The sequence below is a fragment of the Balaenoptera ricei genome, chromosome 21, assembly GCF_028023285.1.
Source record: "Balaenoptera ricei isolate mBalRic1 chromosome 21, mBalRic1.hap2, whole genome shotgun sequence".
NCBI lineage: Eukaryota > Metazoa > Chordata > Mammalia > Artiodactyla > Balaenopteridae > Balaenoptera > Balaenoptera ricei.
In genome coordinates this window covers 31,404,022-31,418,392 of record NC_082659.1, presented here as the reverse complement: position 1 = coordinate 31,418,392, position 14,371 = coordinate 31,404,022, and the positions used below count along the sequence as shown (strand labels likewise).

At 32.2% G+C, this 14,371-nt stretch overlaps 1 protein-coding gene across 1 annotated transcript in view; it reads right to left on the bottom strand.

Annotated features, from left to right (window-relative positions):
• The window catches only part of ADAM2 (ADAM metallopeptidase domain 2), a 99,968-nt gene that overhangs the window by 40,771 nt on the left and 44,826 nt on the right, over positions 1-14,371 (bottom strand). Inside the window, exons 8-11 of the mRNA XM_059909386.1 lie at positions 12,058-12,129; positions 11,470-11,636; positions 10,350-10,431; positions 2,463-2,599 (exon numbers count right to left, since the gene is read on the bottom strand). Of these exons, the coding sequence (XP_059765369.1) occupies positions 2,463-2,599; positions 10,350-10,431; positions 11,470-11,636; positions 12,058-12,129 (458 nt within the window). The remainder of the gene's footprint in view (positions 1-2,462; positions 2,600-10,349; positions 10,432-11,469; positions 11,637-12,057; positions 12,130-14,371) is intronic.

Sequence of the window (14,371 nt, the reverse complement as noted above, 5' to 3'; positions counted from 1 at the left end):
TGTTTTTCGCATGAGGACTATGAAAAACATTAGAGATTTTTGGACAAACTACCAATTTTGGTGTTTTTTGTGGTTGCATCCAGTTTGAATATACTCTTTAATTATATTAACCATAAATAATAGATTTATTATTACATTGCCAACAATTCAGATGATTTCTATCTCCAGAAAACAAAAGGAGAAAAATTGATAGAACTTTAATATTATTGAGAAATAGGCAATGCAAGATGTTTACTCTGTGTGAACTTGTTTATAGAGGGGTACATTTTCTGATAATGAAATTAATGTTGTCATTAGGAAGAGATTATCAATCATAATTTTATCCAATTAGATAATTTATTTGCAGCTTGAATACTTGCACAGATTTGCTGGATGTTCTCATTCTCTATTCTCCCATTTTTCCTTGATAATAGAGCCTCTGATACATGACTTCCTTGTATAATACTTACATTTAGCTTTTGTAAAGCTAGGAGCAGACCATTGGCCTTAAATGAAACCACAAATTTAAGTTATATGAAGTAATGTTTACAGCTGTGCTTTTATCTGCCCTTTTATTCTATTGGCAATAGGCCCAAGTTTCTGGCCATATGGACCTCTATATAAAGTTACTCAACTGTCCTCACGATATGGCACCTAGCTTCAACCTGGGCACCTGATCAAAGAGAGAGTACAGAGAAATTTGCAAACTCTTTAATTATCTAATCTTGAAAGTCACACACCATCAATCTATCATGGTCTATTTGATGAAATCAAGTCACCAAATCCAACCCATACTCAATAGGAGGGAAATTAAACTCTACCTCTTGAAGGGAGAAGTAGCAACAATTTGTGGATGTATTTGAAAACTACCATTCTCTTTTACTTTCATTTTACTTAAAATTAAAAAAAAAAAAAGCTATACTCTGTTCTATCTCAATGTATTTTATTAAACATTTTTTTCCTTAGTCATTGTTTCCAAAGCTCAGATATATTGCTACCTTCGAATGAGCCAAAAAAGCACAGTTTCATAACGACAACTTCTTTATCTAAAGAAACAAAGTTCCTAATTAAAATATTAAAATGTCAAAGAAAGTTGAAATTCGGAAACATATCAGGTAGCATGTCTGACTCGCTGGATACATAGACTGAATAAACCATGGACTACTGATTGTGAGCCCTCAGAAAAATGACAAGTCTTTTGTAAAAAAAATCAGTGTGGGCCATGTATTTTCTATGGATTACAGAAACAAAATAACATGTTAAACTCCTTAAGTACTGCCATTTAATAAGGCAAATTTTAAGGTTAGATTGAGGACAGCTGCCTCAGAAAGGCATATGTCCTATTAGGACTCTGTCCTGTGCAAAATCACTGAATGTGATAGTGTCAAAAGGCATTAAAGATGAATAATTCTAGAAGATGTTTCCCACCAGTTTAAAGACTAGCAATGAATCGTTTTCAAATATGCCCTCTTTATTCAGATTTTCCTTTAAATAGATTTTCACATCATTTTTTTCCCATTCAATGATGAATAAAATGTCTGTGTTGTCCAAAATTTTAGAATCACGCAATGTTATTCAAATGATGCAATGCATTTAAAGATATGATTAATAAGCACTTTTTGCAAGATTGTAATTTGTCAAACTAAGCTTTTTAAAAAAGCATTTCCACAGATGAATGGTTTCTATATGTGTATTAATAATTCCACCAATTTTATACAGGCCATAATTTTATATTTTTAAGTGGAATTTCTATTTTTTTCATATCTACACAAGAATCAAAGTTATGTTTAAAAATTAATGAAAAAAATTTCAACACTCATTAAGATTGTAGGTTAAGTTTTTTGGTTGATTAAGTTGCTTTGGGGAGAAATTGGAAAGTGAAAGAAAGGCAAAATATTAGCGATAATATAAAAGAAATTAAGTGTACTGTTAAATAAAATTAAATAAAATGTACTGTTGGGTTACAGTTAAAAACAAATAAAATAAATAAAAAGTATAAGAGACTGGGTCCAGTCACTGACTGGATGATGGTTTCCGTAAATCTCCTGACTATTTGGTTCTAATTCTGTAAAATCTCATAGCACATTCTAAATACTGAGGATAATAGCAAAAACTTCAGTAGGCCTCTGAGGCATGATAACTACTGCAAAAGGCCTCCTCTAATAAATCATTCTTGTATAATGAACACAAGCCCATATTTGGCTTATCAAATCATGCATTAAATTATAAAATCATGCAAGTAACATAGAGATAAATGTAGAGGTAGGTCACATGAGAAAGCAAGTGTGACATTAGATTACAAGAAATATTGAGATATGCAGCAGGGGCACTGGAATACATATTTCGATCTGGGGTCATTGGCCACAGTTTATATTCGACCATTAATAATTATTTTAATAGCATAGACTTTCATAAACAAAATACACCAAACTTATTTTCATATAAACTATATACGTAAAGCATATAAAAGCAAAGCATCTTACATTGCTTCTGGGTTCATTACGCAGACAGCTCCTGGGCAGTGGCATTTGTTGATGTCATCATAAGTTATTCCCATACTAAGGCTCAGTAATTGAGCTATAATAACTGCAAGTGATTCCAGACTTATGGTTCTGGGGTGCTGGGAAAAAAAACATACATGTATACATTCACATTTTAGGAGATAATTTATTTACCTGGAGTATAATGTAATTATTAAAAATAGTCACATGATAGAATAGAGACATCAAATATGTTAATCACAGAAGTGCCATCCATGTTGGCCTAATATGTTACAGGTACCATTATCAATATAAGGAAAATATGAAAAGTGAAGTGTGAAATTTTACAAAAATGTAAACATATGGTTCATTTGGTGGCATCAGGCCAAGAACATTATTTGTCCCAATAACTTGTTAATCATATATAACAATAGCTATAACCATGTTTGTACTCATAAAAGAAAGTCTTTATAGACACACACATATACACACAGAGTATCAATTATAAATGAACAGTTTGTGCTCATTTGTAATTTAATTACAGGAGATAATATTTTATATGCTGTTACATGCATTTAAAAAAAAACATAAATTAGCTCATTGAATCAATTTATATTATGGTAATAATGACTGATGATAAGAATGCTGACTCTTCACAGTGGCTTAAACTTTATTTTCAAAACTAAATGCTTTTATCACTTATTAACAAGTGTAAGATGCTTATTATAGCACGCTTAGACCATACTGAACATACGATTTTTAAGAAAAATCCACAAATCACAATATCCCTTCAAATATATCTAATAACATTGATGACTATACTTCAAGATAGGTTCCTAGGGATATATTTTGGTATCTTCTGTTTGCCTCTCTCAATCAACTTTCCATTACTTTCCACCCTACTCTCCAGCTCAGAAGGACTATACCAATGGATTATGTCAAAGGGTTCCTTTGCCCTCTTCTCTTACCTTGATTTGGTCTAATGGGGAGGAAAGGGTGAGAAAAGAGCAGGATATTTATTACCATCACTTCCAGGGTACCTATGACTGTCCGAACCCTTGAATAGAGGTTTCTACCTTCCATGTATAACCCTAGTAAACTGACATTGTCCTTTCCTTCAAGCCTGGGTGACAATTACATTTCTTTATTACTAGCCCTGAGGTAATGCAAAGTCCCTACATCTTGCGTACACATTGATAAATGGTCCCTTTATCAAAATAACACAGGTGAATGTACCATCCATTTTCAGAGAGAGAGGGGTGGAGGAGAGAAGGGGAGAGAGGGAGGGAGGAGGGATGGAGGGAGAAGAACAAAAAGAAGAGAAGAAGGAGGGGGAGGGGGCAAGGGGAGGTAGATGAGGAGGAGGAGGAATGCTTGATTCTATGGGGAAGAAAATGATGGATTCTGATAAATTTCGAACATTTACATAATAGGATATTATAAATAATAATATAATAAATAAGAGAATATTATGTTATCAGTGTAGTTATTCAGCTTTTCTTGTCTTCAGGATATTGTAGAAAAGGCCTGGCAATCATTCAATCAATATATCTTTACAATTGCTTCTTTTTCTCCATCTCTCCTGTTCCTTATTATCACTCATAGCGCAGTAAGAGGGAAATAACAACATCCAAAAAATTTCATGTTATTTGTATAAAATCCCAATATGCAACTGCTCTTTTATTCTTTATCTTCTGATTAGTGCATATGTTCTGGTCTCTCCTTTCCTTGTATCATAGGATCAAAGACATGGTTTTGTATTTGAGATGGAATTTCTTTACATTCCCTTTCTGACACCCTTACTTCTATTAGTCAGCTTGGGCTGCCCTCAAACAATATCACAGAGAACGTTGCTCAAGGTGCCAGCAGGGTCAGTTTCTGGTGAGGTCTGTCTCCCAGGCTTCTGGAGGGCTGCCTTGGCCCTGCGTCCTCAGTGGCCTTCCCTCCTTGTGTGCTGGCTCCTCCTCTTCCCACAAAGACACCAATCCTATTGGATTAGGGGCCCAGGCTTATGACCTGCTTTAACCTTAATGACTCCCTTAAAGACCCCTTCTCCAAATACAGCCACACTGGGGGTTAGGGCTTCAGTATATGAATTTTAGGGGGACACAACTTAGTCCATAACAGACTAGTACGAAAACCTTGAAAAATGTATGGACTGGAGTACGAGAATTTGCTAAAAGTTATGGTTATGACTACTTCTGTTATGAAAATAACGTAAGGGAAAAAGTAAAATTATATTTAGCATTGGATTTTTAAAAATATTTTTAGAAAAAATTTACAACTAAGCGGACTAGTTTCTTTTGGTGAATAATGCCTGCTTAGGACAACAGTTGTCAAATAACAAGAACGACACCTGGTGTTTGTTATGGCTTCTTATGTGCCAATCACTAGGCTGAGAAATTTCCTGACAAGTAAGTATTGAGACTTCCTTTATTGTGTACCATGTGGTCATTTTCTATAAAATGTGTCTGCCATGTATATTTTGTAGTCTCTAATTTAGGAATCAAGATTCTACCTAGGCCTTTCAGACAAAGCTTATCAATAGCGTTCAAATTTTCTAAATTTTGTTCTGAGAGATTAATTATTGCTTTGTTTATTTTAGAGTTATTTAGCTAGGTACATATGAGTTCAGGTTTATTCATATAATGATAGTCAAAGTATGTTTCATCCTAAATAATGAATCACTTAAAATTCATATTTATTTTACTTGAAAAACATTTTGCTGTTTTATGTTAATATTGATACATTAATTTTCCTTTGGTGACATAGTCTGTTCTTTTTCTTATTCTTAGGGTGAAAATTTCTGTAGCATTATACATGAGTTTGAAACTTATAAAGAGAAAACAACCTGATAATTTTTAATAGCTGAAATTAAAACTTTAAAAAATCTCTTTTGATTATTGTCCCTCTGAAATTACTAATAACATTTTATTCTGTACGATGGCTTCAGGCTTTTTAAATAATTTTATCTTAAGTCAAGTGTACAAATCTTAAGTGCCTTGATGCAGTTTTATATAAATATACATACACATACATATATGTATATATACAATATCTATATACACACATATACACATTCATAATTTATTTATACATATTATTTGTGCATACATATATACACACATATTTGTGAAGTGCATGTATGTGTGCATGTGACACATACCTACACAACCACTACAGTGAATAAGATACAAAGTATTTTTATCACTCAGGAAGTTCTCTCCAGCAAGTTTTCAGGAATTATCTCTCCACAAAATTTAACTTCGATTCTGATGTTTAACAATATGGTTTATCGTTCCTACACTTTATCTTCAGAAAAATGGCATACGAAGTAAAGATTCTTTTGTTTGTGGCTTCTTTTGCCCAACATACAGTTTTTGAGATCAATGGTGAGTATAACAGTACTTCTTTTTATTGGTTACATTATATGAAGCTTTATATGAACCAATAAAAAGCACATGTTTATCAATGTCATGGATAATCAGTATTGTTAAGATGTCAAATTGACCTAAAGATTCAATTCAAAAACCAAAGTCCGAGTAGGTTTTGTTGAAATTGACAAGCTGATTTTAAAAGAGAAAGTCAGAAAACCGAGAAAAGCTAAATCAGTCTGAAGAGGAAGTAGTAGGGTTTACACTATCATTTTCAATGATTTACCATAAAACTATAGTTATTGAGACAAGGTGGTGCTGGAGAAAGGAGACATAAAGCTGTCTATCTATGTATCTATCATCTATTCATCATCATCAACCCTATCTTGTACCTATCGTTTAATATTTAAGCATATATTTATGTTTAATTATTAGCCATTGTATTAATCAGGCTTCTCTAGAGAAATAGAATCAATAGCACACATATGATAAGGAATATTATACATGAAGAGGCTTATTATAAGGAAATGGCTCACACAATTCTGAAGGCTGGCAAGTCTAAACCTGCAGAGTGCGCTGGCAGCCTGGACACACAGGAGAGCCGATGGCACAGATGAAGCCTGAAGGTATTCTGCTGAAGAATTTCTTCTTGCTTGAAGAGGATGGTCTTTTTGTTCTATTCAATCCTTCAACTGATTAGATGAGGCCAACCCACATTATGGAGGGCAATATGCTTTACTCAGATTTCACTGATTTAAATAATCTCATCAAATCCTTCCAAGTTGACATATAAAATTCACCACCACAAGCATCTCTCAAACTTTACAGGTTCAGGTTCAAAATGAAACTTTCTTCCACCCTTACATTCCCCTCTGCCTCCAAAGCCAGCTGCCCTGCCTTCCTCTACCTAGCTTCTCAAGAATAATCTTGAGCATAATCATAGATGTTTCCATGCCATTCATGGCATGTATCCAGTAAGTTAGCAAGCCCTATATGTTCTGCTTTCATGATATATACCAGATAAAAGCTACTTCTCGCATATCCAAGAATAAAACACCAGTTAATACCATTCATCTGCAATTGTCTCCTGTATGGTCTCCTTGTTGTGGATCCTCACCCCTCTATGATCACTTTTCTAAAAGGTAACCAGAGAAATATTTCTCTCTGGCTTCAAAACTCCCAGTGCCTTTTCCTTGCAAAGAGGATAAAATCCAAAACGATTTACCAAGATCCATAAGGCTCTATATGATTAGTCTGTTGCTTACTTCGACAATCAATATTTTCACAACCATCTTGTTCTTGATATTCATTTCCATCTGAAAGCCTTGAATTTAATGATCATTTTCATGGGTTCTGATTTCCTAGGTCTTGCAATGACTGCCTTTGTCTCATCATTCATTCCTCTTCTTAAAAACCTTCTCCTCGAAGTTTTTCTCTGATCTCCCCAGCTAAAATAGCCCCCTCCACATCCCATCAATTTTTATCATATTATCCTAATGTATCTTCTTATTAGGAAATGCAAATATAAGATTGAAATAATTGGTTCCCTCAAAATTGTGTAGAATGTGTTCCTAAAAGCATTGTTTCTCCCCTTGTGAGATTTTTAAATAATATATCAATTCTTTTAATAGTTTGGTGTTATTCTGAATTTCTAGTTCTTCTTGTGTAACTTTTAGTAAATTATGGGCTTCTATTAACAATGTACTATTTGTCTAAGTTTTCAAATTTATTTAAGTTATAAATTGTTCTATTATCTCTTAAATGTTATTTATATCTGTAGTAGTTCCCCATTATTTTTGTAATTTTATTAATATATTCCTACTCTGTCTTTAAAATTTTTTTAATCCATCAGAGACTCTATCTCTTACTTGGTGAGTTTAATTCATTTACATTCACATGATTGTCATTATATTGGGGTATGTTTAAAACATTTCATTTGATTATTTTCTATTCATTTTATTTTACATTATTGTTTTTAAGTTTCTCCTTCCTTGGCTGTCTTTACATTTCTTCCATTAGACTCTTATATGGTGTAGTTTTCTTCTTATTTGTTCTTAAGACCAACATTCATTTCATATACCCTTACTTCTTTCTAAAACATACCAATATCTTTACTGTTTTCTTAAGAAGACAAGTTCTATAATATGTTTTCATGTCATTTTTATCTCTCCCTTAACCATCTCTACACTATCATAGAATATGAGTTCTGGCTTAGTATTGACATACCTTTCTTTGCCACACACCCCAACCCAGGTATTTTCATTTTAAGGTAACGATAAAATTCAGCAACAGTTATTCTCTTTAGTTTTCATAATCCTTGTGGCTTTTCATAAATATAAGTAATTTCTACAAATATGTTCTGAATGTTAGTCTTTTGTTTGGCAAATCCTTTGAGGACTTATGTGCCTGAGAGTATTTTTATTGTCCCTTCTGTTTGAATGAATTTTTTTAAGATATGAATCATGCCCTCAAAGTACTTTTAGCTCAATATTTTAAGTGTAAAGTCTTTTTGCATCCAGTGTGGCTTTTCTGACTGTTGAACATCTTCATCGTTATATGATTTATTTCTTTTTAGAAACATAACAATTTTCCTTTGACATTTTCATTTCATTGTTGGTATGCATTTTTATCTCTTCTTTTTTGGCTTTCCATGTGTCCTTTTCACCAGACAACCCACTTTCCTCCCCTCCTGCCAGGGATCATGGGGCGACTCCAGGAGGGATTTCCTGGTGTAGGCACCTTGTTGATCTGGTAGTGGCTGGAGACAGTGTTCTGTGACTGTCATTCTGTGAAATTATCTCCATTTTTTCTTTAGAACTGTTCTTTTGACTTTAATCATCCATGTCTCTTAATTTTATCTTTCCTTTAACTTTTCTGATGTCTTCTGAGAGAGGTCCTAATTCGATAATTTATCTCCATATGTATCAATTGTATCCCTCATGCAATTTATTATAACTATTATATTGTTCATATCTAATGTTTCTAACTAGTCTTTTTCTATGATATTGTACACTTTGTTTTGTTTGAAATTCCTGGCCTACAACTACTCATAGTTCTGCTTCAAGTGGTCAATGTTGTGTAGTGTGTTTTTTTCTGAGGAAGTTTAATACCCATGATCTGTATAGTCCATGAACTGAGGTCAACAGATAATGTGTCTGGTAGTATGTAATGTATAAAACTTGTGATGCCAAGAACTAACTTGTGTCTGTCCTTGTGAGTGAACTTGCGTCAGGACAGATAAGTGGATGACCCAAGGGCAAACAGCTGCAGACATCAAAAATCTCCTGCTGATTATATTTACTTGCTTCTACTCACCCCAAAACTACTTGGGTTGTGGTTTCACCCATAAACTTTAGGAAGGAGCAGCTTCAGAAGAATGTGTTTCCTAGATTTTATTCCACAGCTCTGGGTGATTAGGTAGGGAGGGTGGTGGATGTTTAAATATCAGAGGACAGAGCTTCACCTGTTTTCTTCAACATCACATTCCTGTGAACATTAGCTACTGCTGATTTTTCCAGCGAAAAGTTCAGCAATGATTACCCCAGTGAAGTGTGGAGAATAAGAAAGAAGAATACGAGAAGAGTTCTTCTCTGATTGCTCCTTTCAGTACAGAGACCACTGCCCTCTTTTTCAGTAAACAAGGAGATTTCCTTCCACTTGGTAGCTAAGCCTGCTCCATGTGAAAGTCTTAAGATTTCTCAGTGTTGCATATGACTAGGTAAATAAGCCAAATTCTAGCTTTTGAGACTAGGTAATGATTTGCCCATAAAAGATAAGCCATATTTTCATGAATTATGAATTTTAAAGATGAAATTTGTCTCCATTTCATTGACTCATCTTCTTATATCTTCACTTAACTTGTGCACTTAAACAAGAGTATTATGCATAGCCCTCCTCAATCTCCAGATTATTTTGTACAAACACACAAAAAATTTAAAAAGGCAAGTTTTATACTTCAGAATAACCAAAGCGTTATTAAATAAGAGCAGAAACATACCAATTTTAAGCACACCAAGATTTTCTACTAAGATAGAAATGCCAATTAGTGCATTTGATTCTGTTATTCTTCACCTATGTCCCAGGAAGCATTTTGTGGCAATTGATAAATAGTTTCAAAAGTTTTATTTTAACTTGCTTCATAATTGAATCAGCTACATAATGAAGAAAATGATCAAAATCTAAGCTTGAAATTAAAATTAGTTATTAAATATTGAGTATATGAAAAATTTATGAGCTTCTTATAAGACTATAAAATAGATCACTACCTTAACTTTCTAAAAGAGGATAATTTGAACTCACAAGAGGAAAATTGTAAAAATTTTATATGTATTAAGTTAAATGAGGACTTCTTATAGTTCACACATTTCTGTCAGCAGCAGGAACAAAGATGCCTAGAATCATCATGCAAATTTTAATATACTGAGCCATAATAAAATACAGAAATAGTTAATCGTATATTACTCTAAACAGCATCGTACTTATACATCTTAGCCAAGTAACTTAAACCATACCATACCAGAGCAACACCTCCTCCATAGTATTTATCACACAGCCTCCCTTGAAAGGTTGCACCAACATAATTTGGTTTTTCTCTGTAACTTAAGTTTAAAAAAGAAGCAAATCATAAAATTTTGTAAAATAAAGAACAATTAATATTAAATTTACCTAATATTTTTTGTTTTGCATACTTATATAACAAATTCATAGATATTTCCACTTTAACACTAGGATAACAAAGCATAGAAAGGGACTAAATGTGTCTGCTTATTTTGCAAATAGATTTAAAAAACAAATAATAAAAAGTGTATTATCATACGGATTTTTAGAGAATAATGAAGATTTTTTAATGTAATTTAAAAAAATTATACTGATTCCTATAATGTAAAAATAATAAAAATAAATAAAATTCCTTAAAAGTAGAAAGCTAAGCCAATGAAGTTGATAAATGGGCAGAGTAAGCTTATGTGTTGAAGTCTCCCCTTCATCAGATAGAATTAGCCTGCCCTAGCCATGCAAAGGCATGCGTATTTGTGGGACAAAAAATAACTTAAAAGATTGTAATTTTATAATTATATACATGATTTTTACATAATATGATAATATATAATACATATAGGTTCTGAATATTGATAAGAGAAAAACAAAGATATTATTAAATAGAAAGGGAGGCTTATATTTTTAAAAGTGCAGCTCACTGTGAATATAGTATGTCAGAGATATTGAAATGTACAGTAGTGTTTCCATTTCATCACTATTTTGTTTTGATTTTATGGAAATAAAACATTAAAAGAAGGCCATATTACTATATTCATAGAATTCAGGTATATTTTTTCAGATAGATATTGTTAATATTTTATGTATAGTTAGGCACATTTAATGATATGTTATATACTCAAGGTAAGAAAACGTGGTAATAAGATTGAAGTGAGTTTTAGCTATAAGCCAATAAATAGAGTAATTGATATTAGTAATTCTGCTATAAAACTTGTGTTGTGAAAAATAATATTCACAGGATGTTGTACATAAAAAAATGACACAAGATTTTTTTCCCTAAGGGCCTGTCAACTGTCAGAAATTAGGTCAAATTACATATGCTTTATAATGTATAAGATTTAGTAATGCCAAGATATACTTACACAAGTAAAAATGCCACATCATGTGGACGCAAAACAAGATAAGATCGTTTCCATTTTAAAAATCTGTGTAATACTTCATTGGCATCTCCAGTTACTGGAATTTTATTTTCATCTATCCAAAGCTCTAATGAAGATAGAATTATTGTAATATTAAATGAATCAAAAATCTAAAATAGAAGACATAAAGAAAATATGTTCAAACTACATGGTTTAAATAGATTTGGGAATTTATCTGCAAAAATAAACGCTATACCGATGTAAATATTAAAAAACTAAACTGTAAATCCAGATTGGATCTTATAAATTCTATTAGCAAGTAATAAATATCACTAATAAAACAAGTAATAAGTAACATTTTGATATGCTTGTGCTTAAGCCAGCCCAACGTCAAGTGTTTAATTTAAGCCTTACAAAACCCTAATTAGGTATTTACAATTATTATTACTCCAGTTAAACAGTTAGAAAACTGAAACTTAAGATGATTATATATTTGCCCTCTTTCACACAATATGTGTATTCAGGCAGGGTCATAATAAAAGTCTGAGAATTGTTTAAGTAACACAAACAAATGCAAAAGCAAGCACTTACAGCATTGGTCAATCCAATCAACTGGAAAATTTTTTGAGTGACAACAGTTGTATCAGAACCCATACGATTATACTGAAAAAGATAATTGCCTTTTAGATCTAAATATATATTGCTTAATATTTAATGATGGTTATTATGCTTAAAATTTAAAAGTATGAGTTAAGAAATTATTTAAATTACCAATGTATTAGTTTTTAAATATTATTTATTATTATAGATATAATGTGTGAAAAATGAAAAATATAAAAAAAAATACAAAACAGCACTACAAACTCTTGCAAAAATAAGAGATGAAGAAAGCCTTCCAAACACATTTTATGAGGCCAGCATTATCCTAATATTGAAACCAGACAAAAACACCCCAAGAAAAGAAAATTACAGGCCAATATTCTTGATGAATATAGGTGGAAAAATCCTCAAGAGAATATTGGTAATGCGAATTCAACAGCACACTAAAAGGATCATACATCATGATCAAGTGGGATTTATTCCAGGGATGCAATGGTTCTATTTCTGTGAATCAGTCAATGTGATACACACCACATTAACAAAATAAAGAATAAAAAAATCATATGATCATCTCAATAGATGCAGAAAAAGCATTTGACAAAATTCAACCTCCTTTCAGGATAAAAACTCTCAACAAAGTGAATACAGAGGGAATGTGTCTCAGCATAATAAAGGCCATGGCCAACATCATGCTCAACAGTGTAAAGCTAAAAACTTTCCCTCTAAGACCAAGATCAAGGGAAGGATACCTACTATCACCACTCTTATCTAGCATAGTATTGGAAGTCCTGGCCAGAGAGATTAAGCAAGAAAAAGAAATAAAAGGTATTCAAATTGGGAAAAAAGAAGTAAAACTGTCACTATTTGCAGCTGACAAATATAGAAAACCTTAAAGATTCCACCAAAAAACTGTTGGAACTAAGAAAAATTCACCAAAGTTGCAGGATAAAAAACCAATATGCAAAAATCAGTTATATTTCTTTATAATAATAACAGGCTATCAGAAAAAGAAATTAAGAAAACAATCCCACTTACAATTGCATCAAAAGAATAAAATACCTAGGAAAAATTTAACCAAGGAGATAAGGTCTTTACACTGAAAACTAAAAGACATTGATGAAAGCAACTGAAGAAGGCACAAATGAGTGGAAAGTTATTCCAAGCTCATACATTAGAATAGTTAATATTGTTAAAATGTTCACACTACCCAAAGCAATATACAGATTCAATGCAATCCTTATCAAAATGTCAATGGCATTTTTCACAGAAACAGAACAAAAAGACCTAAAATTTGTATGGAACTACAAAGACCCTGACTAGCCAAACCAAATGTGAGAAAGAACAAAGCTGGAGACATCATGTTCCCTGATTTCAAACTATATTACTGATACAAAGCATTGTGGGTGGTATTGTCATTAAAACAGACACATAAATCAATGGAACAGAACAGAGAGCTCAGGAAAAAAACCAACATATTATCGTGGGTTAATTAGTTTACAACAAATGGGGAAAGGACAGTCTCTTTAATAAATAATGTAGGGAAAACTGTACAACACATGCAAAAGAATGAAACTGGACCACTATCTTACACCATACACAAAAAAAAATTCAAAATGTATTAAAGACTTGAATGCAAGACATGAAACCATAAAACATCTAGAAGAAAACAGGTGATATGCTCCTTCACATTGGGTGGATAATGAACAAAACACGAATATTTTTAATATTCAAAGTTTTCTTATAAGTTGATAAGAAGGCAAACAACCATTAATAAAATGAGCAAAAGGATTAAGTTGTCAGTTCAGTGAAAAGAAAATACTAGTGGCCAGTAAACATTAAATGATGTTTAAATTAATTCTCAGTTAAGGAATGGAAGTTAAAATTACAATGAGATATAATTTTATACCCATTGGCTAACAAAAATTAAAGAGAAATATAAAACTAATCGTTGGCAGGTATGAGAGGAAAATACTACTTTCAGTTTTACCTTGGAGATGAGAAAAGTTACAGCGTTTTTATAAAGCAATGAACAATATCTATTAAAATTAAACTACATACATATCCTTTGACCCATCATCCATCCTCCTGGTGACCTACTTTCACAGAGATTAAATTCCCAAGGTGTAAGATCTCATGACTAAGGATACTTCATGTAGCATTATTTATAGTGACAAAGCAACATTTAAAAAACTGGAAACAAAGTGAATACTCACTAATAATAGAATAAATGAATAAATTATGGTATATAAATACAATGGTATGCTGTGCTGTCCTTAAAAAATGAATTAGCTATTCAGTTGATTTG